The sequence below is a fragment of the Arvicanthis niloticus genome, chromosome X (genome assembly GCF_011762505.2).
Source record: "Arvicanthis niloticus isolate mArvNil1 chromosome X, mArvNil1.pat.X, whole genome shotgun sequence".
Taxonomy (NCBI): domain Eukaryota; kingdom Metazoa; phylum Chordata; class Mammalia; order Rodentia; family Muridae; genus Arvicanthis; species Arvicanthis niloticus.
Window position 1 is genome coordinate 63239275 of NC_047679.1, and position 27908 is coordinate 63267182.

Here is a 27908-nt window from a genome sequence, read left to right on the forward strand (position 1 = left end):
ATGCTAATCTTTTGGATCCATGAGCATGGGAGATCTCTTTTTCTTTTGATATCTTCCTCAATGTCCTTCCTCAAAGACTTGAAGTTTTTTTTATTTACACTTCAGATCCCATCCCCTTTCCCCATTCCCCCCCTTAGAAAGCCCCTATCCCATGCCCCCTTTTCCTTTTTGCATTTATACATTTTTTTAAAATAATGTTAATCATAAGCTTTATAAGTTTGGAATTGTTCAATCAGAGGTGTAACCCACTGACCAACCTAGATATAACAACTATCTTTGACTGGTGAAGATACATGAATATCTGCCTCCCTGTCTCTCCCCTCTTTCTCTCTTTCATCACCTAGCTTCTCCTCTCCTTCTTCTCCTCCTTTTCTTACTCCTTCTCTTCCTCTCAGTACTCCTCCCACCTTAGCTCCTCCTACACATCACCCTTCCTGTTAAAATGAAACTTTTCTCTCAAAATACAAGTAGAGCATAATTATGCCAATTTGTACCAGTGAAGTACAAGATAGTCCTAATACCGCGTCCATCCTTTTGTTGACTAACCAGCACCTCTGTCATCTATCCTAACTAAAACATTTAGTTCTGAACCTGGCTTAGGATGAATGTCAGCTGACAACCATCCACTCAAATCTTTTCTCTTACGGTAAATAGCTATAAGTTTTCAACCCCGTCAGAAATCCAGAATGACTGAGTTAACTATAATTGTGGGAAGCACAAAGCATAGCTTCTAAAACTTAGCCAATTTATAGAGACCTCTAAACACCTGAAAAGCCTCTATACTACCGAACGTTGGAGTATCAAATCTTCAGCCTTCTGGCCCAGAATCATCTGACAGACCTTGGTGATGCAGGATTATTAAGGACTGATTACTCTGTCTAGGCAGATATAATCAGTCGACTATTCTGCATGTGTGTCCTTTTCTGGACAGTAATTTGTCTGTAGATGGAGAGAGGCAATTCTTGCCTAGTGGCTGTTACCACACAACTGGAGTAACTCCAAGGATGCTCAATTTCTTCTTAGAATCCATGACAGGGAGCTGTCAGGAGCAGACAGGTCTCTAATCAATATGAACATTAATATATAAATATTTGTAGCGTCAGTTCTATGGACTTCTGATGTTTTGAAAACCAACTATCCATGTAAGGTAACCTGGACTGTTGTCTGTTCACTCCTCTCAGCTATTTCTAAATAAAATATGGAAAACACCCTAACAATAAACTCAAAAATATGAATTTGCTATAGTCCCTTAACTCATAGGTTAACCGTCCCAAATCAGTTAAAAAAGTTAAAAAAGGGCTGGGTCTAGGCATTGTATTCCTAAATGTGTTATACAGGCACAATGCCCATGAGCGTATGAATATTCATCTCATTTTTATATTAATAAGAGGCTCATACCAATGAAAACCTTAAATTTGAGATCAAAGTAAATTTTGTACCATTTAAGAAATTATAACTTCATCTTGATAATAATTATACAGATTTCTACCAATAGGTTATGGCTATGCAATAAGTCCTAGCTAATCCCCCCTGTTCCAACAAAACCACTACTTATCCCTAGAAAGACAGACCATTATTAATCACATTAGTCCCCAAGCTCAGGGAATAGGGGTGCTGACTCTTCTTTAACTTCTTCAAGCTGATTAAGGGCGTTGAGATTTTAGAAGAGGGGTCGGGGGGAGAGTAAGTTGATAAGCCTCTGATGCTGTGTCTTCACTGAATCCAGATGGAATTCCAGGACATCAGAGGTTTGGGCAGGTCTGCTCAGTATGCTTGATGAGTAGATACACCAAGGCTGTGTATTCTGCAATATACAATTCTCAGAACATGTTTTAGTATCAAGAAAAAAAATTTCCCACCCCCAGGGGGCTGACATTTTTTTTAAAGATGTTGGTTCTGAAGACTTTTTTTTCCCCGCTTCTTAAAATTGGTTGTAGTATTTACGTTTCATATTGTATCCCCTTAGCCTACTTCCTCCCACCACCCAGAAACCTCCTATCCCATTCCCCTCCTCATGCTTCTATGAGGCAGTGACCGCACCTACCCCGCCTCACTATCCCCTCCCTGCCCTCACATTCCCCCCTACTGTGTATTCATTCATTTATTTTTCATTCATTTTTTTATGGGACCAAGAAACTCCTCTCCCACCTATGTCGGACAAGGCCATCCTCCCCTACATATACCTCTGGAGTCTTGGGTCCCTCCCTATGTGTTCCCAGGCTGGTGGTTTAGACCCTGGGGGTCTCTGGTTGTTTGGTATTGTTGCTTTCCACCTGGGGTCAATAACCCTTGCTGCTCCTTCAGTCATCTCACTAAGTTCTCCATTGGGAAACCCCTGATCGTATCAGTGGTTAATTGTGAACATTGTCCTCTGAGTGTGTTAGTCTTTGGCTGACCTCTAAGGAGACAGCTATATCATGTTCCTCACATTATGCACTTCCAGCCATCCACAACAGTGTTTAGATTAGGTGGCTGTACATGGGGTGAATACCCAGGTGGAATGGTCTCCTGAGGGCCCCTCCTTCAGTTTCTGTTGCATGTTTTGTTTCCCTATTTGCTCCCTTGAGCATTTTTGTTTCTCATTCTTAGTAGAACTGAGGCATCCCCTCTTGGTCTTCCTTCTTCATGAGCTTCATGTGGTCTGTGGGTTGAGTCTTCGCTAATCCAAGCTTTTGGGCTAATATCCGTGGAGATATGTTTGTGTAACTATCTTTTTTGGGGGGTTTTGGAAGATTACTTTCTTGCTTTTTCTAGGCTGTAGTTTCCCTCCTTGTGTTGGAGTTTTCCACCAATTATTCTTTGAAGTGCTGGATTTGTGTTGAGATACTGTGTAAATTTGGATTTGTCATGGAATATTTTGGTTTCTCCATCAGTAATGATTGACAGTTTTGCTGGGTATAGTAGTCTGGGCTGGCATTTGTGTTCTCTTAGGGTCTGTATGATATCGGTCCAGGATCTTCTGGCTTTTATGGTCTCTGGTGAGAAGTCTGGTGTAGTTCTTATGGGTCTGCCTTTATATGTTACTTTGCCTTTTTCCCTTACTGCTTTTAGTATTTTTTCTTTGTTTTGTACATTTGATGTTTTGACTATTATGTGGCGGGAAGTATTTCTTTTCTGGTCTAAACTATTTGGAGTTCTGTAACTTCTTGTATATTTATGGACATCTCTTTCTTTAGGTTAGGGAAGTTTTCCTCTATAATTTTGTTGAGGATATTTACTGGTCCTTTTAGTTGGGAGTCTTCCCCCTCATCTATACCTATTATCCTTAGGTTTGGCCTTCTCATTGTGTCTTGGATTTCTTGTATATTTTGGGTTAGTAGCTTTTTGTATTTTGCATTTTCTTTGACAGTTGTGTCAATGTTTTCCATGGTATCTTCTGCACATGAGATTCTCTCTTCCATCTCTAGTATTCTGTTGGTGATACTTGTGTCTATGACTCCTGATCTTTTTTTTTTTTTTTAGGTTTTCTATCTCCAGGGTATTGTCCCTTTGTGATTTCTTTATTGTTTCTACTTCCATTTTTAGATCCTGTATGGTTCTGTTTAATTCCTTTTCCTGTTTGGTTGCATTTTCTTGCAATTCCTTAAGGGATTTTTGTGTTTCCTCTTTAAGGGTTTCTATCTGTCTACCAGTGCTCTCCTTAAGTTCTTTGAGAGTGTTATTTATGTCTTTCTTAAAGCCCTCTATCATCATCATGAGAAGTGATTTTAATTCTGAATCCTGCTTTTCTGGTGTGATGGGGTGTTCAGGGCTTGCTCTGATGGGGGAGCTGGGTTCTGATGATGCCATGTAACTTTGGTTTCTATTGCTTACGTTCTTGCTCTTGCCTTTTGCCATCTGGTTAACTCTAGTGCTGCCTGTACTTGCTGTCTCTGACTGAAGCCTCTCTTTTTAGTTATCTAGCTTGTGTCTGATCTCCTAGGGGTCCAGATGTCTCTGTGATCTTTTCCAGCTGCACTGATTACAGTGGTACCTCTAGGATGCCTCAGGATATGGTGCCTCCAAGGTAGTAGTCCAGCTAGGTGTCTGCTGTTCTGGGTGCAGTGTTTCCTCTAGAATATCTCAGGATATGTTGTCTGAAGCTCTGAGTTCATTTGTTTCTCTGTGGCTCTGGATTGAGTGGACCTTCCAATATGTCTCAGGTGGAATCCGGGGTCCACACAACAGCAGACCTGGCAGAAGTCTGATCCAGGCCTCAGATCTGAAAACTAGTTTCTAAGACACTGTCCAAGTTAGAGCGCCTGGGACCCCTGCTTCCTCTGGGTTCTTGGAGGTTGGGGACAGAGCTGCCACCCAAGATCTGCTCAGTGCTCTGGCCCAGACCAGAAGGAACCAGTGTTCCGGGTCGGGAGTGACTTCCTGGGTCCTTTTGGTTCCCAGTTACTCCCTGTTTAGGGCGGGCCCTGCTGTCTGCTTACCTAAGATACTGCCTGAGTTCGAGCGCTTGGGATCCCTGCTTCCTCTGGGTTCTTGGATGTTGGGGGCAGAGCTGCCACCCAAGATCTGCTCAGTGCTCTGGCCCAGACTGGAAGGAAGACTTGAAGTTTTGATCATACAGGTCTTTCACTAGCTTTGTTAGAGTTACAGCAATATTATTTGTGGCTATTGTGAAGGGTGTTATTTTTCTGAGTTCTATCTCAGCCCTTTTTTTATTTGTATACAAGAGGGCTACCGACTTCTTTTTTAGTTAGCCTGTATTCAGCCACTTTACTGACAGTATTTATTAGCTATAGAAGTTTCCTGGTAGAATATGTAGGCTCACCTATGTATACTATCATATTGTCTGCACATAGTAACACTTTGACTTCTTCCTTTCCAATTTAGATCCAATTTAGATCATCTTCTTTAGTTATCGTATTGCTGTAGTTAGAACTTCAAATACTATATTGAATACATATGCAGAGTGGGTAGCCTTTTCTTGTTCCTAATTTTAGTAGAATTTCATTGAGTATCTCAGCATTTAATTTGATAATGGTTTATTGTATGTTGTCTTTATTGTAATTAAGAATGTACTTTATATCCATGGCCTCTCCCAAACTTGTATCATGAAAGGTTGTTGGATTTTGACAAAAGCTTTTTCAGCATCTAATGAGATGATCATGTGTTTTTCTTTTCCTTTGAGTTTGTATATAGGGTAGATTACATTGACAGATTATCATAGGTTGAACCACTCTTGCATCTCTGGGATGAAGGCTTCTTAATCATGGTGGATGATGTTTTGATGAGTTCTTAGATTTAGTTTGCAAGTATTTTATTATTTTTGTATCTATGTTCAAGAAGGAAATTGGTCTGAAATTCTCTTTCTTTGTTGATTCTTTGTGTGGTTTAAGTTTTAGTGATTGTGGCCTGATAAAATGAATTGGACAATTTTGCAATGTTCCTTCTGTTTCTATTTGGAGAATAATTTGAGAAATACTGGCATTAGCTGTTTGAAAATCTGGTAGAACTCTGTGCTATAATCATCTGGCCCTGGGCTTTTGTGAGGGGGCAGATTTTATCTTTTATTGATTGCTTTTATTTCCTTAAGGGTCATAAGCCTATTTAAATTGTTTATCTGGTCTTGATTTAACTTTGGTAATTGGTATCTATAGAAAACTGGCTATTTCTTTTAGATTTGCCAATTTTGTAGAGTACTAGTTTTTGAAGTGTGATTTAATGATTCTTAGGATTTCCTTGTTGTATATTATTCTGTCCCCCATTTTTGCTTCTAATTTTGTTAATTTGGATATTCTCTCTCTGCCTTTTAGGTCATTTGGATAAGGGTTTGTATAGCTTGATTTTCTCAAATATCCAATCTCTTTGTTTAATTTATTCTTTGTATTATTTTGTTTATATTTAATTGCTTTCAGACATCATTTTCATTATTTCCTGCCATCTACTCCTCTTGGGTTCCTTTGCTTATTTTTGTTCCAGAGATTTTAGGTGTGCTGTTAAGTTGCTAGTACAAGATATTCCCAATTTCTTTATAAAGATAGTAGTGTTCTAACTTTTCTTCTTAGCATTGCTTTCATCATGCCCCATAAGTTTAGGTATGTTGTGCATTCATTTTCATTGAATTCTGGAAAGTCTTTAATATCCTTCTTTATTTCTGCTTTGACTCAATAGTCACTCGGTATATAATTGTCAGTTTCCATGTGTTTGTAGGCATTCTGTTATTTCCATTGTTAAAATCCAGCTTTATTATGTGGTGGTCTGATAGGATACAAGGGGTTATTTCAAATTTCTTGTATTTTTTAAGGCTTGCTTTGTTACCCAATATGTGGTCAATTTTGGAGTATGCTTTTCAGGTGCTGAGAAGAAGGTATATTCTTTTTCTTTGGGTAAAATATTCTGTAGATATCTTTTAGGCCCATGCCATCTGTTAGAGCTATTATTTCTCTGCTCAGTTTAGGTCTAGTTGACATCTCCATTGATGAGTGTTTTAGTTAGAGTTTTACCTCTGTGAACAGACACCATAAACACATAACCAATGCAAGTCTTAAAAGGGGCAATATTTAGTTAAGGCTGGCTTACAAGTTCAGAGGTTCAGTCCATTATTATCAAGGCAAGAGCATGGCAGTGTCTAAACAGGCATGGTGCTGAGAGCTCTACAACTTCATCTGAAGGCTGTCAGCAGAACACTGGCTTCCAGTCAGCTAGGATAAGGGTCTTAAAAGTTCATACCTTCAGTGCCACCCACCTACTCCAACAAGGCCATATCTACTCCAACAAGGCCCCACCTTCTAATAGTGCCATTCCTGGGCCAAGCATATTCAAACCATGACATTCCACTCCCTGGCCCCCAAGACTTGTTCAAACATATGAGTCTATTGGGGACATATCTAGCCATAAGATAATTAAAAAAAAATACATTTAGTCCAACTTCCAAAGTCCCCATAGCCTAGAGCAGTATCAACAATGTTAAAAGTTCAAAGTTCAAAACCTCTTCTGAGATCCATCTGATCACTTAAACTGTAATCCCTGAATCAAGACAGGAAACTAGCTGGGCAAACTCCAAACTCTGCATCTCCATGTCTGATATCAAAGGAGTTTTCAGATCTCCAACTCCTTTTTCATCCTTGTTGACTACAACAAACTTCTTTTTTTATGTCTCTGTAATCTCAAAAATCTTGGGGTCTCCAAGGGCAGCTTCACTGTCACAGCTACTTGTTTCAATGTCTGTGATTCTGACTGACATCTGGGCTCCTCCAAAGGGCTGGCGTGTCTTCTCCAGCTCTGTCTTCTGTAGCACTCTAATCTCAGGTTGATCCACTCGACTGCTGCTAATGTTATTGGTGATCATACCATGGTATTGACATCTCCAGTATACTAGGGTTGTCCAATGCAACTAGCTTCACCAATAGCCTTTCATAGGATCTCTTCATAGTGACAAGCCTCAAATCCTTTGCATGACCCCTTCAGTCCTGGGCTGTCAACTGTAACTGAGGCTACACCTTCAACAACCAGCTTCCATGGCCTCTCACAGTGCCAAGCTTCAAATGCTACCCCTTCATGTTTCAAAACCACTAGCACTTGGATGACTCTTATACATTACCAAGTATTGTATCTTCTACACCTGAGATTTTTTCTTCCATCTCTTGTACTCTGCTCATGATGCTTGAATCTGTAGTTACTATTCACATGTTTAGATTTTCTACCTCCAGTATTTTCTCAGTTTGTGTTTTCTTTGTGGATCTTAGTTCTACTTTCAGATCTTAAACAGTTTCATTCACTTCCATCAACTCATTTTTTCCTTGCCTTTTTTGACATTCTTTAAAGGATTTATTGATTCTACCAAGTTTTTATTGTCTTCTCCTAGATTTCTTTAATATATTCATTCTTATCTACTTTAAGGACCCTTATCATCTGCATAAAGTTTGTTTTAAGGCAATTTCCTTGTGCTTCAGCTATGTTGAAATATCCAGGAATTGTTGTAGTGGGATAGTTGTGCTCTGTTGGTGACACAGTACCCTGGCTGTTGTGGATTTTGTTATTACACTGACATCTAGGCATCTGGATTTGAAGTACTTATAAAGCTAAGAGCCAATTTCTGGTTGTCTTTGTTGAATGTGTGTTTTGTTCCTTGATTTCTGTTTCCTCTCTAATCTTGAGGCTGGAAAAGCCTATGGTTTGAGTTAGAGGTTCTCCACTCATGTTGGGGGCTGGGCTAATGATGGTCTAGATGGCCTCTGTTCTGACAGAAAGTTGCTGCCCAAGTTGAAGTTCTGACAATGTGCATGGCCTCTGATCTGGCCAAAGATTTTCTGGGGCTCAAGGTGCTTGCCTAGCTTCTGGCAGGGTAAGAAGCCTCTGCCTAGTTTTCAGGGAGCTGGCGTGATCTCTGGGATTCAGTATGCTGCCCTAGTCTCTGATGGAATAGGAGGCTTCTGAGAGAGGTGTGGGCCAGTATGTGGTAACAAGGAGGGGGAGGGGCAGTTGGAGCTATGTTTGTTGGAGTGAAGGAGGTGGTTTACCTCATTTTTAGGGACCTGGCCTGGTAGGAGTTATGGGCTGGTATATGGTGATAAAGAGAGGAGGGACAGTTGGAATTATTCTGTGTTATGTGGGTATGGTGTGTATTGGGGGATGTTCTTACCTGGGGTTCAGGGATCTGGACCAGCCCTTACTGAGGTAAGAGGCTTCTGCAGGAGAAGTAGGCTTGGTGAAGAGGAGAGGAATGGTCAAGGTTTTGCTAGGCAGGCATGAACAGGGGACAGTGGATTCTTATCTGGGGTTCAGGATCCTATTTTGGCCTCTGGTAGGCTTTAGCTAATTTTCAGGGAGATGGCTAGGCCTCTGGTGAAGTAGGAGGCTTCTAGGGTTCAAGATGCAGGTTTAGTCTCTGGTAGGGTAGAAACTTACTTTATTTTTAAATCATCAAAACCAGTATCTTTAAAATCTCTGTTTAAAAAAAAGCTACCTTTTCACTTCTTTTATTTTTGTATATTGTTTCAATATACAATGGTATACTATTACTTCAAATTTTAAATATGTATGCTTAAGCAATTTATATCATTCATTTATGCATTTATTCACTTTTCATTCAGTGCCTCCTCTCCTCTCAGTCCCACCCTCACAAGTCTCTCCCCTAATACTCTCCCCCTTCTCCTCAGAGAAAGGGAAGCATCCCCTCCATACTAGTTCAACCTTTGACATCAAGTCACAGAGAACTAAGTGCATCTTCTCCTACTGAGCCCAGATCAAACAGTCCAGCTACAGGAAGGGGATCCAATAGCAGGCAACAAAGTCAAAGACAGCCCCCTTTCCAGTCGTTAGGGGACCCACATGAAGACCAAGCTGCACATCTGCTACAAATGTATAGGGATCCTAGGTCCAGCCCCTGCATGCTGTTTGGTTGGTGGTTCAGTCTCTGTGAGCCCGCATGAGTCCAGGTAAGTTGATGCTTTAGGTCTTGCTGTGGTGTCCTTGACCTCTCTGGATCCCTCAATCTTTCCCCCACTCTTCCACAAGACTCCCTGAACTCCTCCTGATGTTTGGCCATGGGTCTCTACATTTCTTTCTATCAGCTGTTAGATGAAGCCTCTCAGACGACAGTTATGCTAGCCTCCTATCTGCAAGCATAGTGGAGTATCATTAATAGTGTCAGGGGTTGGATTCTATGGGATGTATCTCAAAATGGGCCAGTCATTGTTGGCCATTCCCCCACTCTCTACTCCATGTCTATCTCTGCACATCCTTAGGCAGGGCAAATTTTCGATCAAAGGCTTTGTGGGTGGACTGATGTCCCCTTTCCTCTACTGGAAGTCCCAATTGGCTATATCCCCAGCCTCTATGAGTCTCAGCTAGGGCCACCCTCATAGAGTCCTGGGAGAGTCCCCTGGTCCAGATTTCTGGCTAGAGATGTCTCCCACTGATTTTTGTTCTCTCTCTTAGCCTTCTCCTGTTCCACTCCCATAACTGATGCCATCTCCATTCCCCTCCCAACCCCAGTCTCCCACATACTTCCTTCCCTCCATTTACCTCTGATGTCTAATTTATTTCTTCTTCTGAGTGAGATTCTCACACCCTCCCTTGGGGTTTCCTTTTTATCTAGTTTCTTTGGGTCTATAGATTGTAGCATGATAATCTTGTACTTTAGCGCTAATGTCCACTTATAAATAAGTATATATCATGCATGTTTTTCTGGGTTTGTGTTAAGTCATTCAAGATTGTATTTTTTAATTCCAACCATTTGCCTGTAGATGTCATGATGTCCTTGTTTTAAATAGCTGAATAGTATTCCATTGTGCAAATATACCACATACTCTTTATCCATTCTTCAGTTGAGGTACATCTAGCTTGTTTCCAGTTGCTGGCTACTACAAATAAAACTGTTATGAACATAGCAGAGCACTAGCCCTTGTAATATGGTGGAGCATCTTTTGAGTTCATTCCCAGGAGTAGTATTGGTGAGTCTTCAAGTAGAACAATTTCCAATTTTCTGAGAAACTGACAGATTGATTTCCAGAGTTGCTTTAGAAGTTTGCAATCCCACCAGTAGAGTGGGTTCCCTTTCTCCACATCCTTGCCAGAGATGTGTTAGAATTATACCAAATACACTTCAAGTGTCTTTAAACTTTTACCTAAGTATAACTATCATTGTAAATTATAGAAATAACACAAATCCAATGGTATTTTGCATGACGTTTAAGATGGCTCCTTACTCTTAAACTCTGAACTTCCTTCCAATAATTTGAATAGGATAAAGAGCATCAATACAATGTTCCAAATGCTTATCTAAATTCTCTTGTATACTCAACACATTAGTAATATTTTTTGCTAGATGATTAACAAAAGTAGATGTCTTCTTGTGTCAAAGCTATTGCAGAAGCAGTGGTGCTAGCAATTAATGTAATTAAAGCTGTTATACCAGCAGTAATCAAGCCCACTACCCTCTTGCTTCTGCTTAAAACCTAACTCACTTCTTCCAGCACTTTCAAGCTTTTTTCAGAGAATCAAAGACTTCTAACACTCAGGACATTAAGACAAAAGCTTGTTGATAGATCCCCATAATAGACATGCCAGGTTTCAACACACTAGCACAGTTAGAACGTTTACAGTCAATACAACTTACAATAAATACTATTTTTAAAAGTAATTTTAACTGGACAATTAAAAGAGTCTTAACACATGTACTAACACTTGTTTGAAATCCAGATCCTGCCCCAACTTTATCTCTTGCTATCCTAACATCATACAGAACTGCAGCAAATTTCCATATATGTCTCTGAAAATGTCCATATCCAGTATTGTAAATGAAGTCTGTTATTTCCAATATTGGATTGATTTCTAGACTAGTACATGATTGAGTCTGAATAACTGGTAACATTTTTAAAAAAATACAAGCACATTATAACTTCTTTTTTTGATTCTCTGTTCCACTAGGTCTAAAAACTTGAGGCAAGGCAGCTTGGGGATGTAGGCAAGCAAAGGTGGGTCAGGAACATATGTCCAATACAGCTTCACAGTCACCATTGTCAGGGCACTCAGCAAGCTCACAAGTCAGCATCATTTCCTGTCCCAGCATTACCATGTCTTACCAATCACTCTGGCAGCCACCATGCTCCTTCAGCATCCTGCAGAAAAAGCGCAAACATGCCCTCTTCCCCAAATTAGATACCTGATCAGGATCATGCCATTTACCAGTAAGTGGATCCTTCCTTTTCACCTAGGCATAAGTATGCCTAGTTGTATGGTGCCATAGACACTCAGCAGAAAGTTCTTTGACATCCAAAGTTTTTTTTTTAATTAAAATAAAAAGAACATGATTTAAATAAATTTGTGATATACAGGGACGTAGCTCCACCTTTTTATTTTAAGGAAATATTTTTTAAAGTTTCATGGGACCCTTCAACAATACCTTGTCCTTGAAAATTATAAAGAATCTCAGTAATATGGTTAATATTAAATTGTTTTTAAAAGGCCTCAAATGCTCAACTGCAATAGTCAGTTCCACTATCTGTTTTTTTTTATTACTGGATATTTTATTCATTTATATTTCAGATGTTATCCCTCCCCCCCCCGAAACTCCTTATCCCATCTCCCTCCTCCTACCTCTATGAGGATGTGCCCTCACCCATCAACCCATTCCAACCTCACCACCCTCGAATTCCCCCCACACTGGGGCATCCTGCCATCATGGGACCAAGAAGCTTCTCTTGCACTGATGCCCAACAAGGCTATCCTCAACTACCTATACAGGTGGAGCCATGAGTCTCTCCCTTTATGTTCCCAAGTTGGCAGCTGAGACCCTGGGAGCTCTGGTTGGTTGGTATTGTTGCTCTACCCATAGAGCTGTAAGCATCTTTAGCACCTTTAGTCTTTTGTCTAACTCCTCCATTGGGGACCCTGTGATCAGTTCAATGGTTAGCTGTGAGCATCAGCATCTGTATATGTCAGGCTCTGGCAGACCTCTAAGGAGACAACTATATCGGACTCCCATCAGCATGTACTTTCTGGCAACCACAACAGTGTCTGAATTTGGTGATTGCACATGGGATGGATACTCAGGTGGGGCAGTCTCTGCATGGTCTCTCCTTCAATCTCTGTTCCACACTTTGTCTCTGTACTTGCTCCCATGAGTATTTTGTTACTCCTTCTAAGAAGGACCGAAGCAACTACACTTTGGTCTTCCTTCTTTATGAGCTTCATGTGGTTTGTGAGTTGTATCTTGGTTATTGTGAGATTTTGGGCTAATATCTACTTATCAGTGAGTGCATACCATGTGTGTTCTTTTGTGATTGGGTTACCTCACTCAGGATGATATTTTCTAGTTCCATCCATTTACCTAAGAATTTCATGAATTCATTGTTTTTAATAGCTGAGTATTACTCCATTATGTAAATGTACCACATTTTTTGTATCTATTCTTCTGTTGAAGGACATCTGAGTTCTTTCCAGCTTCTGGCTATTATAAATAAGGCTGCTATGAACATAGTGGAGCATATGTCCTTGTTATATATTGGAGTATCTTCTGAGTATATGCCCAGGAATGGTATAGCTGGGTCCTCAGGTACTGCTGTGTCCAATTTTCTGAGGAACTACCAGACTGATTTCCAAAGTGGTTGTACCAGCTTGCAATATCACCAACAATGGAGGAGTGTTCCTCTTTCTCCAGATCCTTGCCAGCATCTATCACTTGAGATTTTGATCTTAGCCATTCTGACTGGTGTGAGGTGGTATCTAAGGGTTGTTTTGATTTGCATTTCCATGATGACTATGGAGGTTGAGCATTTCTCAAGGTACTTCTCAGCCATTCGAGTTCCTCAGTTGAGAATTATTTCTGTAGTTCCGAAACTAATTTGTAATAGGGTTATTTGGTTGTCTAGAGTCTAATTTCTTGAGTTTTGTGTATATGTTAAATATTAGCCCTTTATCAGATATGGGATTGGTAAAGATCTTTTCCCAATCTGTTGGTTGCCATTTTGTCCTATTGAAAGTGTCCTTTCCCTTACAGAAGCTTCGCAATTTTATGAGGTCCCATTTGTCAATTCTTGATCTTAGAGCATAAGCCATTGGTGGTCTGTTCAGGAACATTTCCCCTGTACCTAAGTATTTGAGGGTCTTTCCCAACTTCTCTTCTATTAGTTTCAGTGTATCTGGTTTTATGTGGAGGTCCTTTATCCACTTGGAGTTGAGCTTTGTACAAGGGGATAAGAATGGATTGATTTGCATTTTTCTACATGCTGACCTCCAGTTGAGCCAGCACCATTTGTTGAAAATGCTGTTCTTTTTCCACTGGATGGTTTGAGCTCCTTTGTCAAAGATAAAGTGACCATAGGTGTGTAGGTTCATTTCTGGATCTTCAATTCTATTCCATTGATCTTCCTGCCTGTCTCTGTACCAATACCATGCAATTTTTATCACTACTACTCTGTAGTACAGTTTGAGGTCAGGGATGGTGATTTCTCTAGAAGTTCTTTTATTGTTGACAATAGTTCTCACTATCTTTGATTTTTTGTTATTCCAAATGTAATTGCACATTGCTCTTTCTATCTCTATGAAGAATTGATTTGGAATTTTATGGGGATTGCATTGAATCTGTAGATTGCTTTTGTCAAGATGGCCATTTTTACTAAATTGATCCTGCCAATCCATGAGCATGGGAGTTCTTTCCATCTTCTGAGATCTTCTTCGATTTCTTTCTTCAGAGTCTTGAAGTTCTTGTCATACAGATCTTTCACTTGCTTGGTTAGATTCATTCCAAGATATGTTATATTATTTATGACTATTATGAAGGGTGTCATTTCCCTAATTTCTTTCTCAGCCTGTTTATCCTTTGAGTAGAGGAAAACTACTGATTTGTTTGAGTTGATTTTATATCCAGCCACTTTGCTAAAGTTGTTTATCTGGTTTAGGAATTCTCTGGTGGAAGTTTCAGGGTCACTTAAGTATACTATCATATCATCTGCAAATAGTGAAATTTTGACTTTTTGCTTTCCTATTTGTATCCCTTTGACTTCCTTTGGTTGTCTAATTGCTCTGGCTAGGACTTCCAGTACTATATTGAATAGGTAGGGAGTGAGTGGGCAGCCTTGTCTAGTCCCTGATCTTAGTGTGATTGCTTCAAGTTTCTCTCTATTAAGTTTGTTGTTGGCTACTGGCTTGCTGTATATTGCTTTTACTATGTTTAGGTATGGGCCTTGAATTCCTGATCTTTCCAAGACTTTTAACATGAAGGGATGTTGAATTTTGTCAAATGCTTTCTCAGCATCTAGTGATATGATCATGTGATTTTTTTCTTTGATTTCGTTTATATAGCGGATTACATTGATTGATTTCAGAATATTGAACCATCCCTGCATTCTTAGGATAAATCCTACTTGATCATGATGGATGATTGTTTTGATGTTTTCTTGGATTTGGTTTGTGAGAATTTTATTGAGTTTGGATCAATATTCATAAGAGAAATTGTTCTGATGATTTCTTTCTTTGTTGGGTCTTTGTGAAGTTTAGGTATGAGCATGAATGTAGCTTTATAAAACGAATTGGTTATTGTTCCTTCTGTTTATATTCTTTGGAATATTTTGAAGAAAATTAGTATTAGGTCTTCCTTGAACATCTGATTGAATTCTGCATTAAAACCACCTGATACCAGACCTTTTTTTTTTTTTTTTTTTTTTTTTTTTTTTTTTGGTTGGGAGACTTTTAATGACTGCTTCTATTTCTTTAGGGTTTATGGGACTGTTTAGATGGTTTATCTTCTCCTGATTTAATTTTGGTACCTGGTGTCTGTCTAGACAATTGTCCATTTCATCCAGATTTTCCAATTTTGTTGAGTATAGGCCTTTGTAGTAGGATCTGATGATTTTTTTAATTCCTCAGTTTCTGTTGTTATGTCTCCCTTTTCAGTTCTGATTTTATTAATTTGGATACTGTCTCTGTGCCCTTTGGTTAGTCTATCCAAGGGTTTATCTATCTTGTTGAGTTTATCAAAGAACCAGCTCCTGGTTTTGTTGATACTTTGTATAGTTCTTTTTGTTTCTACTTGGTTGATTTCAGTCTTGAGTTTGATTATTTCTTGCTGTCTACTTCTCTTGGGTATCTTTGCTTCTTTTTTTGTGGACACTTAGAGCTATGAGTTTTTTTTTAAGCATTGCTTTCATTTATCCCATAAGTTTTGGTATGACAAACCTTCATTTTCATTAAATTCTAAAAAGTCTTTAATTTCTTTATTTCATCATTGAGTAGAGACTTGTTCAGTTTCCACTTGTATGCATGCTTTCCATTGTTTTCATTATTATTGTAGACCAGTCGTAGTCCATGATTATCTGATAGGGTACAAGAAATTATTTCAATCTTTTTGTATCTGTTGAGACCTGTTTTGTCACCAATTATATGGTCTATTTTAGAGAAGATACCATGAGGTGCTGAGACAAAGGTATATCCTTTTGTTTTAGGATTAAATGTTCTATAGATATCATTTAAATCCATTTGGTTAATAATTTCTATTAATTCCACTGTGTCTCTGTTTAGTTTCTATTTCCATGATCTGTCCATTACTGAGAGTGGGGTGTTAAAATCCCCCACTATTATTGTGTGAGGTGCAATGTATGCTTTAAGCTTTAGTAAAGTTTCTTTTATGCATGTGGGTGCCCTTACATTTGGAGCATAGATGTTCAGAATTGAGAGTTCATCTTGGTACATTTTTCCTTTGATGAGTATGAAGTGTCCTTTATCTTTTTTGATTACTTTTGGTTGAAAATCAATTTTATTTGATATTAGAATACCTACTCCAGCTTGTTTCTTGGGACCATTTGCTTGGAAGATTGTTTTCCATCCTTTTACTCTGAGGTAGTGTCTATCTTGTCACAGAGGTGTGTTTCCTGTATGCAACAAAATTCTGGGTCCTGTTTATGTATCCAGTCTAATAGTCTATGTCTCTTTATTTGAGAATTGAGTCCATTGATCTTAAGAGATATTAAGGAAAAATTATTGTTGCTTCCTGTTATATTTATTATTAGAGGTAGAATTATGTTTATGTAACTATCTTCTTTTGGGGTTGTTGGAAGACTACTTTCTTGCTTTCTCTAGGTTGTAGTTTTCCTCCTTGTGTTGGAGTTTTACATCAATTATCCTTTGAAGTGCTGGATTTGTGGGAAGATATTGTGTAAATTTGGTTTTGTCATGGAATATCTTGGTTTCTCTATCAATACTGATGGAGAATTTTGCTGGATATAGTAGTTTGGGCTGGCATTTGTGATCTCTTAGGGTCCGTATGATATCAGTCCAGGATCTTCTGGCTTTTATAGTCTCTGGTAAGAAGTCTGGTGTAATTCTTATAGGTCTGCCTTTATATGTTACTTTCCCTTTTTCCCTTACTGCTTTTAGTATTTTTTCTTTGTTTTCTATAATTGATGTTTTGATTATTATGTGACGGGATGTATTTCTTTTTCAGTCTAGTCTATTTGGGGTTCTGTAGGCTTCCTGTATATTTAAGGACATCTTTTTCTTTAGGTTAAGGAAGTTTTTCTCTATAATTTTGTTGAAGATATTTACTGGTCCTTTAAGTTGGGAGTCTTCCCCCTCATCTATACCTATTATCCTTAGGGTTGGCTTTCTCATTGTGTCCTGAATTTTTTAGCTGTTTTGGGTTAGGAGCTTTTTGCATTTTGCATTTTCTTTGACAATTGTACCAATGTTTTCCATGGTATCTTCTGTGCATGAGATTCTCTCTTCTATCTCTTTTATTCTATTGGCGATGCTTGTGTCTATGACTCCTGATCTCTTTCCTAGGTTTTCTATCTCCAGGGTAGTCTCCCTTTGATATTTTTTTATTGTTTCTACATCCATTTTTAGATCCTAGATGGTTTGCTTAATTCCTTCACCTGTTTGGTTGTTTTCTTGCAATTCTTTAATGGATTTTTGTGTTTCCTCTTTAAGGGCTTCTACCTGTCTATCTGTGTTCTCCTGTATTTCTTTAAGGGAGTTATTTATGTCTTTCTTAAAGTCCTCTATCATCATTATGCAACGTGATTTTAATTCTATATCCTGCTTTTCCAGCGTGATGGGGTGTCCAAGGCCTGCTATGGTTGGAAAACTGGGATCTCATGATGCCAAGTAACTTTGGTTTCTGTTGCTTACATCCTCACCCTTGCCTTTAGACATCTGGTTAACTCTAGTGCTACCTGCACTCACTGTCTCTGACTGGAGCCAGTCTTTCCAGTTATCTTACTTGTGTCAGAGCTCCTCGGGGTCCAGATGTCTCTGTGATCCTGTGATCCTGTGATCCTGTGATCCTGTGATCCTGTGATCCTGAGTACTAGCTTCTCTGAGTGCAGTGGCTCCTCTAGGATGTCTCAGGATATGTCTCTTTGGTAGCAGACTAGCTAGGTGTCTGCTGCTCTGAGTGTAGTTGCTCCCACTGCTCTGAGTACAGTCGCTCCTCTAGGATGTCTCAGGATATGGTGTCTTCATGGGAGCAGACCAGCTAGGTGTCTGGCCCAGCCACAAGGACCAAAGGAGGGGCCTATTTCTTTTAAATAATTACATTTTAATTTCTTAATTTTCTAAGAAAATTTTGTTATTTGCTCATCCTTTCTTTTTACTAGATTAAGTTGAGTGTTCCAAGAAGGCATTTAGTGGATCACCTAATTTGTTGTTGTTCTTAAGCTAAGTTGAATGTTTCTAATTTTTCATCATTTAAAATTGTGTTTGTTATATACTCATGTATATTCTCTTTTTTAATTTTTAAAATTCCTAAACTATGCTAGCTATAAATTTTATCAAAAATTTTTAAGTTCAAGGGATGATTTTATCATGCACTAATATAATCAGTTGCTTCTCTTTTGTTAATGTTCTAATATTGTAAATTTCACGTGTTAAACTAACCTAGTATAGTCACCAATTATTTTTAATTTCCTGTGCTTCCTTGAAGCTTAATTTGCCAAAAAAATGAAGAAGGATATCTATAGCAGCAATATAGAGTCCTGGAATTTTACTTTCTTTTTCATATCAAGGCTATTTATCATCATAAAATTTTATTAATTTTTCCCATTTTCTCTATTTCCTTAAGAATTTGTAATTATCATTTGATCTTATTCAGGGATGGTGAGAAATTGACCATTGAAGATGTTCAAGCTTCAAGTTCTTCCTGTCGGTTAGTTTTCTAATAATGAATGTGCAAATGGTAGCTCATTTTTTCTATTTTCTTTTATTTCAGTTTTTGTGTGTATTTAAGAAATTGTCTATTTCATATAAATTTCTAAAATAATTAGTATAAAATTCTTATTTTTATTTCTCCTGTTACATGTATTTTTCCCATATACACCTTGGCTTTAATTTACTATCCAAAATATTGTTAATACCTTCTTTATTAATTTTTCCTCTGAATTTTATAATTTGCAAATCTCTAACATCAAAAATTATTAAGAATTGCTATTCTTGGTGTTGTGACATGGTATAATTTTAAAGTACTTGCTTTATAAACCTTACAGCCTGAGTTAACATCTCCAGAACATGTAAATTATGTAATGATAGAGGCCATTAAAGAGGATATAAGTAATCCCCTCAAAGAAAGTTAGGAAAACACAGTCAAACAGGTAGAGGTCTTTAAAGAAGAAACAAATAAATCCTTTTTAAAAACACATAAAATACAATCAAACAGGTGAAGGAAATGAACAAACTGGTCCAAGACCTACAAATAAAAACAGAAATAATGAAGAAAACAAAGAAGTGGGCAGCAACTGGAGATGGAAAGCCTAGGGAGGGTAACAGGAACAATAGGTACAAGCATCACCAATAGAATATAAGAGATGGCAGAGAGATTCTCAGGTATAGAATATACAAAAGAAGAAATTGATACATCAAAAATGCCAAATATAAAAAGTACTTAACTCAAAACATCCAAGATATTTGGGACACAATGAAAAGACCATATCTAAAAATAATAGGAATAGAAGAAGGTGAAAACTCTTAGTTCAACAAGCCAGAAAATATCTTTGACAAAAAAATCATAGAAAAAAAAACTTCCCTAACCTAAAGAAAATGATGGCTACAAATGTACAAGAAGCATACAGAACACTAAATGGATTGGACCAGAAAAGAAAATCCTAACACCACATAATAATTAAAACACTAAATATACAGAACAGAAAAAAATATTAAAAGATATAAAGGGAGAGACCAAGTAATGTATAAAGGTCTTATATCAGAATTATACTTGACTTCTCAATAGAGACTCTAAAAGCCAGAAGTTCTTGAACAGATTTATGGCAGACCCTAAGAGATCACAGATGCCAGCTCAGACTAGTATACCGAGCAAACCTTTCAATCACCATAGATGAAGAAACCAAAATTTCCCATGACAAAAAAAAAGTTAAATAATATATTTCTACTATTCCAGCCTTACAGAGGATACAAGGAGGGAAACTAGACACAATAAATTAATCATATTATAGCAAACCCAAAAGAAGAAAATCAAACAGACACAGTACCAACTCCAACAACAAAACAACAAGAACTAACAATCATTTGTCATTAATATTTTTCAACATCAATGGACTCAATTTTCCAATAAAATGAAACAGGATAAGAGTCTGGATATGTAAACGTGATCTGTGGCATACAAGAAACATGCCACAATTACAAAGTTAAACACTACTGCAGAATAAAGAAATGGAAAAAGGTATTCCAAGTAAATATTTCCAAGGTGTAGTAGCCACTGTAATATCTAGTAAAATAGACTTTCTACCAAAACTAGTCAAAAAATGAGGAATGACACTTCATATTCATAAAAAGGAAAATCCACCAAGATAATGTCTTAGTTCTGAACATCTATGGCCCAAATGCAAGAGCAACCACTTTTGTAAAAGAAGCTTTACTAAAGTTCAAAACACACACTGAATCCTACACAATAATAGTGGAAGACTTTAACACCCCATTATCATCAAGGGGCAGATCATCAAAACAGAAACTAAACAGAGACACAGTGAAACTAACAGATGTCATCAACTGAATGGACTTAACATATCTACAGAAAGTTATGACCCAAAACTAAGGAATTTATGTAGTTCTCAGGATCTCATTTTATTCTGCAAAATTGACTATATAATGGGGCACAAAGCAAGCCTCAACAGATACAAGAAGATTGAAAAATTCTACCAGAGAACTGCAGCTAATAAACAACTTAAGCAAAATAGCTAGATATAAAATTAAGTCAAAAAATTCATAGTCCTCCATTATACAATTGATAAGCAGGCCAAGAAAGGAATTAGGGAAACAACACCCGTCACAAAAGCCACAATAATATAAAATATCCTGGAGTAACTCTAACTAAGCAAGTAAAAGAACTGTATGACAAGAAGTTTATTCAAGTCCCTGAAGAAAACAATCTCCCATTCTCATGGATATGTAGGGTTAAAATAATGAAAATGGCCATCTTACCAAAAGCAATCTACAGATTCAATGAAATCCCCATCAAAATTCCAACACAATTTTTACAAACCTCGAAAGAACAATTCTCAACTTCATATAGAAAAACAAAACAAACAAACAAAAAGAACAAATAAAAAACAGAATAGCCAAAACAATGCTGAATAATAAAAGAACTTCTGGAGGAATCAACATCACTGACCTTAAGTTATACTACAGAGAAATAGTAATAAGACCTGCATGGTACTGGTACAGAAACAGATGGGCTGCTCAATAGAACAGAATCGAAGATACAGAAAAAACCCACATATCTATGGACACTTTATTTTTGACAAAGAAGCCAAAACCATACACTGGAAAAAAGGAGAGCCTCATCAACAAATTATGCTTGTCTAACTGAATGTCTTGATTATAAGAATACAAATAGATCTGGTATTTGTCACCCTGCACAAAGCTCATATCCAAGTGGATCAAGAACCTCAACATAAAACCAAATACACTGAAATTAATAGATGAGAAAATGGGAAACAGCTTTGAATGCATTGGCACAGGAGAAATTTTCCTGAACAAAACACCAATGGCTCAGCCTCTAAGATCAACAATTGATAAATGGGACCTCATGAAACTGCAAAGCTTCTGTAAGACAAAGCACTGAAGGCTGTGAAGGAGATGACAACCCCATAGAAAAGACCAAAAGGGTCAACTAACCTGGACCCTTGAGAACTCCCAGAGACTGGGCCACCAACCAAAAAGCATCACGAGCTGGTCGCACGCCCCTGGCACATATGTAGCAGAGGGCTGCCTGGTCTGGCCTCAATAGGATGCTTAATGGGGTTGACCTCTTAGTGGTGAAGGGGAGGGGGAGGGGCAGTGGAACTCTGCAAGGGGGGACTGGGTAGGGAGGCGACATCTGAACTGTAAATAAATAAGACAGTAAGTAAATATGTAAATTGTAATGTAACAAATTCAACAAGCCTCTTGCTGCTGCTTCCTGAGTCCTAATAATGAATTCTTGGTTCTACCCAAAGTCCATTCATAACTCTAGAGATGAGTTGTGATTATTTGGCTGCTTTCTATTTTTCCTTGTCTTTAACATTTGATTATTTGATTGTCTTATGTCTTTGCAAAGATCTCTATGTTAAATATCATTTACATTGTTTGGGTTTTACGAGCTTAGGCATCAATTTATCAATCTATCTCCTGATTATGACATGTTTTCTTTCATTATCTCTTTAAATAAGTCCTTGCCCCTTTCTTTCTGTGGTCTTTTTGACAAGTACTCTACTTTGCTTGATAGTACTATGTGATAATCATTGGCTATTTCATTCTCTTTGGTTGTTGTTGTTGTTTCTTTGATTACTAATTTCAAATGATCTCCCTTCACCCATCAGATCATTGCTTCTTTCTTCTGCTTGACTATGGATTATATCTGCTATTAAAATGCACTATGGGCTCATGCAGTTTGTCCTGGAAAAGGGGTTCTTGGATGTTAGCTAAAATCCCTAGTCTACCTTGGTAGTTTTTGTACCTGATTCTAGAATGTTCAGAGATTAGTAAGGCTGAAGTGTGGGTTTGTAGGGTTTGACTTACAGACTAAAGATTCAGGGCCCTTCTTAGCACTGAGTAACACTTGAATTTACATCTAGGGTAGCCTCTCTGGAGACTGGATCTACAGATGCTAGTCTGGTGTCCGAGGTAATTAAGGCTAGTACAGAATTAATGTCTGTGACTTAGAACCTTAAGTAGTCCTGAAAGCTAGGCTCACAGTGCCTAACCTAGTACCTACATGAGATTGAAATACAAGACAATGTTAGCTATATGGTGGCATACCAACCTACTGAGCCATCAGCAGTTGTCCTTGTTCTGGCAGGCTTAGATTATATACATGAAGGGGCTTATCTGAAGGCTGGGTTTTCAGCTGCTGCACTAGTCTGTGCAGCTTCATAAGTCATCTGGATCTGTGTCATAAAAGCTAGTTAGGGGCTACAACAAAATTTAAAGCCCCCATGATATGAAAAAATTCACCTAGTGGCACTATGATGGCTGAATGTGCCATGGAAAGATGGAGTACTCAGTAGAAAGATGGGAGAGAACGCAAATCCAAGGGTTTTGCACCTTATGGGAAAGGGGGAACTGGAGATTCAACAGCAGTGAAGAATAAGCAGATATGAGACCATAGTGAGGTCCTGCCCAGGGCTGTCACCAAGGGCCATGTCTGGGTTTATGACCCTATTAAAATCTATGTTGATGATCCAGGCCTATGTTACCACCAAACACCATGCAGATAGATGTCCCTGATCTGGACTGCTGTCTGAGTCACTGTGCTGAGCTGGCCTAGCCAGACCAACATATTCCAGAGAGCTGGCCCGGCCCTCAGTAGAGCTGACTCTGATAGTGGAGAGCAAGGATCCAATTCTGAAGGTAAGAGTGTGGAAGAGCAGGCCATGCCTTGGGGTGGCATGGGTGAGAGAGAGATGCCCTCCCCTCCTTGCCTCTCACCACTCACAGCAGGCAGGGGGGCTGGCCATAAGGTCCTGAGGCTGAGGCTGGAGGGCTGACTCTACCTCTCACAGGCTAAAACAGGCCCTGCACCTCATCTGGACAGCATAGTAGAGCTGACCATGGTTGGGAAGGCACTGGTGAGCTGACCCCAAAGGCATGAGAGCAGGAGAGTGGGTCTCACCACTTACTGGCTACAGCAAGATGTATCATCATCATCATCATCGTCATCGTCATCATCATCTAAGCTTATTTTATTTTCTTTGGGGATGAATGTTATATGAAGAGACAGGGAGATGTATGGGATTGGAATGTATGATCATGATGCAAAATTCAGTAAGAATCAATGAAAAAAATTTTAAAAGACTGAAAGAGAAGTATATATGCATTAGAACATTGTAGAAAACTAGCTGGTACTTGGAAAATGACTACAGTCTGGCACTAAAATTTTCAAATGCAGATCCAGTGCTTAGAATTGTTAAAGAAAGTCTGTCACTGACTCCTGTTTTGAGCCTGAGACTGTGGTGGTTGTCTGATATAGGGTCAAATCTACCTCCTGATGCCACTCTATTGAGGTTAGATTAATGGTGGAGCATGCCTATAGAGGGCTATGTTACCTCAATGTATAAGTTTTAATATGAATCATACAGTAGACTCTGAGTTATATATACTTCATAATGAATGATGTTCTTAAAATGGTTTACTAATAAAAATTTTTGAAAATAGACCTTAGAAAACAAAGATTATAGGAAGGAATTCAAAAATCAATACACATACACAATCTTTCTCTGAGAGTATAAAAGGCTAATATGATGGTTTGTATATGCTTGGGCCAGGGAATGGCACTTTTAGGAGGTGTGGCCCTCTTGGAGTAGGTATGTCACTGTGGGTGTGGGTTGTAAGACTCTCATCCTAGCTGCTTGGAAGTCAGCATTCTGCTGGCAGCCTTCAGATGAAGATGTAGAACTGTGATCCTCCTGCCTCTGCCTCCTTCAGCAAATCCTACTGGCATGTGCCAGCACAACCAGCAGCAAGTTATCATGGTTGACTTCTAACGTATTAAATTTCCAGAGACAGAACTCATTAAATATTTAAGACACTCCATTCAATTAATGTGCTCTAACCACAAACAACTAGGTCATCATTCAATTTTATGTGAAAAAGAAAAATGTAAAAATTTAACTATTTGTCAGCTGACGACCATCCACTCAAATCTTTTCTCTCAAGGTAAATAGCCAGGATTGGCTATGAGGCTATAGGTCTTCAACCCTGTCAGAAATCCAGAATGACTGAGTTAACTATAATTGTGGGAAGCACAAAGCACAGAGGTTCTGGTTAGTCAACAAAATGATGGACTGGGTATTAGGACTATCTTGTACCTCACTGGTACAAATTGGCATAATTATGCTCTAATTGTATTTTGAGAGAAAAGTTTCATTTTAACAGGAAAGGTGATATGTAGGAAGAGCTAAGGTGGGAGGAGTACTGAGAGGAAGAGAAGGAGTAAGAAGAGAAGAAGAAGAGGAGAAGCTAGGTGATGAAAGAGAGAAAGAGGGGGGAGACAGGGAGGCAGATGTTCATGTATCTCCACCAGTCAAAGATAGTTGATATATATAGGTTGGGTAGTGGGTTACACCTCTGATTGAGCAATACCAAACTTATAAAGCCTATGATTAACATTTTAAAAAATGTATAAATGCAAAAAGGAAAAGGGGGCATGAGATAGGGGTTTTCTAAGGGGGGAATGGGGAAAGGGAATGGCATCTGAAGTGTAAATAAAATATCTAATAAAAAATGGGGAAAAAGGAAAAAAATTTAAGAAATCTAAAATAATTTTGTTTTCAAAATATTCAGAGGAATGGCTGTGGTATAGAACTTAATACCTAAGTTTTTAAACAGAGATATGATTAACAAAATCTAGGAATTGTGATTCATAAATTAGAATAGGCTTATGTTTCTTTAAATATTCCTAATTAATTCTGATATTTACTTCTTGTCGAAAGCCTCTGAATTATGAATATTTTATAATTTATTTTTAATATTTTATACATGTATACTGTATTATTTCTCCTGTGCTAGCTAGCCTTATGTCAATTTGACACAATTTAGAGAGTCATTTTGGAAGAGAGACCATCAGTTCAGAAAGTATGGTGATTGTGTGAGTAGTCATAACTCAGGGGAGAGGGACAGTGACACTCCTGACCTTGAGATATCTGAAAAAGCAGACTGAGCAAACCATTCTGAGTATGTACGCAGCCAGTAAGCAGCACTCTTCCATGACCTCAGTTTCTGTCTCCAGGATCCTGCCTTGTCTTTCTACTCTGACTCTCCTGGATGCTGATCTATAAATTATAAGATGAAATAACATTTTTCTCCCCACATTGTTTTTGGTCATGGTATTTTATCACAACAATAGAAACACTACCTCCTCCTTCCAACACCTTCGAATCCTCTCCATGCTCTCTAGTCCCTCTCAAATTTATGGCCTCTTTTTCTGTAATTATTATTTTTACATATGATATATGAATAAATATATAAATATAATCCACTGACTATACAGTATTACTTGTCTATATATGTTTTTAGGGCTGAACACTTAGTATTGGGTATACAATTCAGGGGCTCATCCCTGGAGAAAACTAATTTTTGCTTTCACAGCAATCATTAATTGTCTGATCTAGGGGTGACCCATGAGATTCTCCTTATCTGTGTTGACATAACAACTGGTATTGTCATGGTTCATATCTCCTTGGGGCATCCATGGTGCTGAGACTTCATGGGTGTACCTTCCTGGTCATTTATAGAAGACACTATATCACATCAGACTCTTGGGTCCTCTGCTCTCTCTTCTGCAATAGCCTATGAGTATCTTTAAAGCTTTAAACGTAGTATGTATTCAATGGTGATTATGGACTTGACCTTTTCTAGGTATTAGGTTTTTTCTGGTTATTTAGAAACTATAAATAGTTTGGAGTCAAAATTAATTATATCTTGTTATTTTGGTTTATTTTTATTTTAAATTAAAGAATTTAACAATAATAAAATGCATTAAACATATCAAAGTGTTGGTACTGAAAGAATAATGCATAATAATGATTACCCATTGCACAAATTCAGCTTAAATGTTTTCTTTATCTTTTACAGACGAGAAATAAGTACCACAACGAATGATAATGACATTTTGAGTAAGAGTTTGTTCTTTGAAATTTGTTTTTATTTACATTCTTAAACATTGCATCAACAAATGCCTAGTACTTCCTAAATGTGAAAAGGTAAAAACTGTCCTGAATTTGTTGCAGTTTTGATACCTGCTTGTGTTCATGCACAAACACACACACATACATGCATACATGTAGATGTACATATATTGATGCATGTACAAAAACATTTCTGACTTGGAAGAGTGTATTAGTTCAAATACAAAATTTATTTAGTTTGTTCTTCCTTCTCATATACAAATTATTCTTACTCTCATAAGCTCCCCTTGTGCTCAAAGTTCACAGTTAAAAAACTTAAAGTGAAAAGGGCAAGAAAAATTAAAGCAATGAGAGTAGTTAGCAAATAATCTGTTCATTGAGAAACTTCAAGTTTACAGAGGTGAACATGTTAAACTGTCTACAGTAGCATATATTATTTCTATTAGTTCCAACTCTACCCTCAGAAACCTTATAAGGAAGGTTATAACATTTCAGTTAATGGATTGACTCTGAAGCCAAATTGTATATTAATCTTAATTCACCTGTTTACCAGCTTTGTGATTTAGAAAAAAATTAACACGTGGCAGTATGTAATTTTTACATATTTGTAGGATATTCAAGGACATTATGTAATTCAAAAAGAAGTTTCAAGGACTGAGTTGAAAATTATGAAGGTATAGAACATAATTCAGCATATAAAAGCATTAACTATTAATAGTATCAGCTATGCTATTATTGCTATAACTACCCTGACATATAGCAGCTCTTCAAATATATGTAAAAGGCAATCGCCACATTCAGTCTAGGAAAACTATCTGAAATGTTATTTCTAATTCACCTTTTGTCAAAGTTTCCAGATAGTTTGATTTTCCTGATTTTTCTGAATAACCTCAAATATGTATATATCCTTATAGAATTTACAGAATGGAAGACAGTATTCATATATACGGCTCTAATTTCTGTGGCTGGCAATGCCAATAAGTTCAGAGGGGTAAACATTCTGGGACATCTTGAAAATTAACACTTTCACTGGTTACTTTACGCTCAGTGTCATTTTATTTATTAAGGAATTAATAAAAGTATTAATCATTTTATCTCCCACCTAACTAAAATGAGATTAAAAATCAAGACAAGAAAAAACAATGTAAGCATTTGAAAAGAAACAGTGGAAGTATGTCTATATTTTATTTCAATTGTTTTTATTAAAGTAGCTTAATATCATTGTTTAAGCAAATATGTATAAACATTGTTTTATAGAAAAACAAAACTTTTAATGCTAAACATAAGCCAATACTAACTATGAAAAACGATTTTTATGTTCCCTAATTGCTACTCATATAAACTACAAGGAAATGAGCTATA

The 27908-nt window shown here is 37.7% G+C and overlaps 1 protein-coding gene across 1 annotated transcript in view; it reads left to right on the forward strand.

The window, feature by feature from the left end:
- The window catches only part of Cylc1 (cylicin 1), a 39496-nt gene that overhangs the window by 6902 nt on the left and 4686 nt on the right, over window positions 1–27908 (forward strand). The window contains exon 2 of the mRNA XM_076918202.1: window positions 26494–26534. Coding sequence (XP_076774317.1) covers window positions 26494–26534 — 41 coding nt within the window. The remainder of the gene's footprint in view (window positions 1–26493; window positions 26535–27908) is intronic.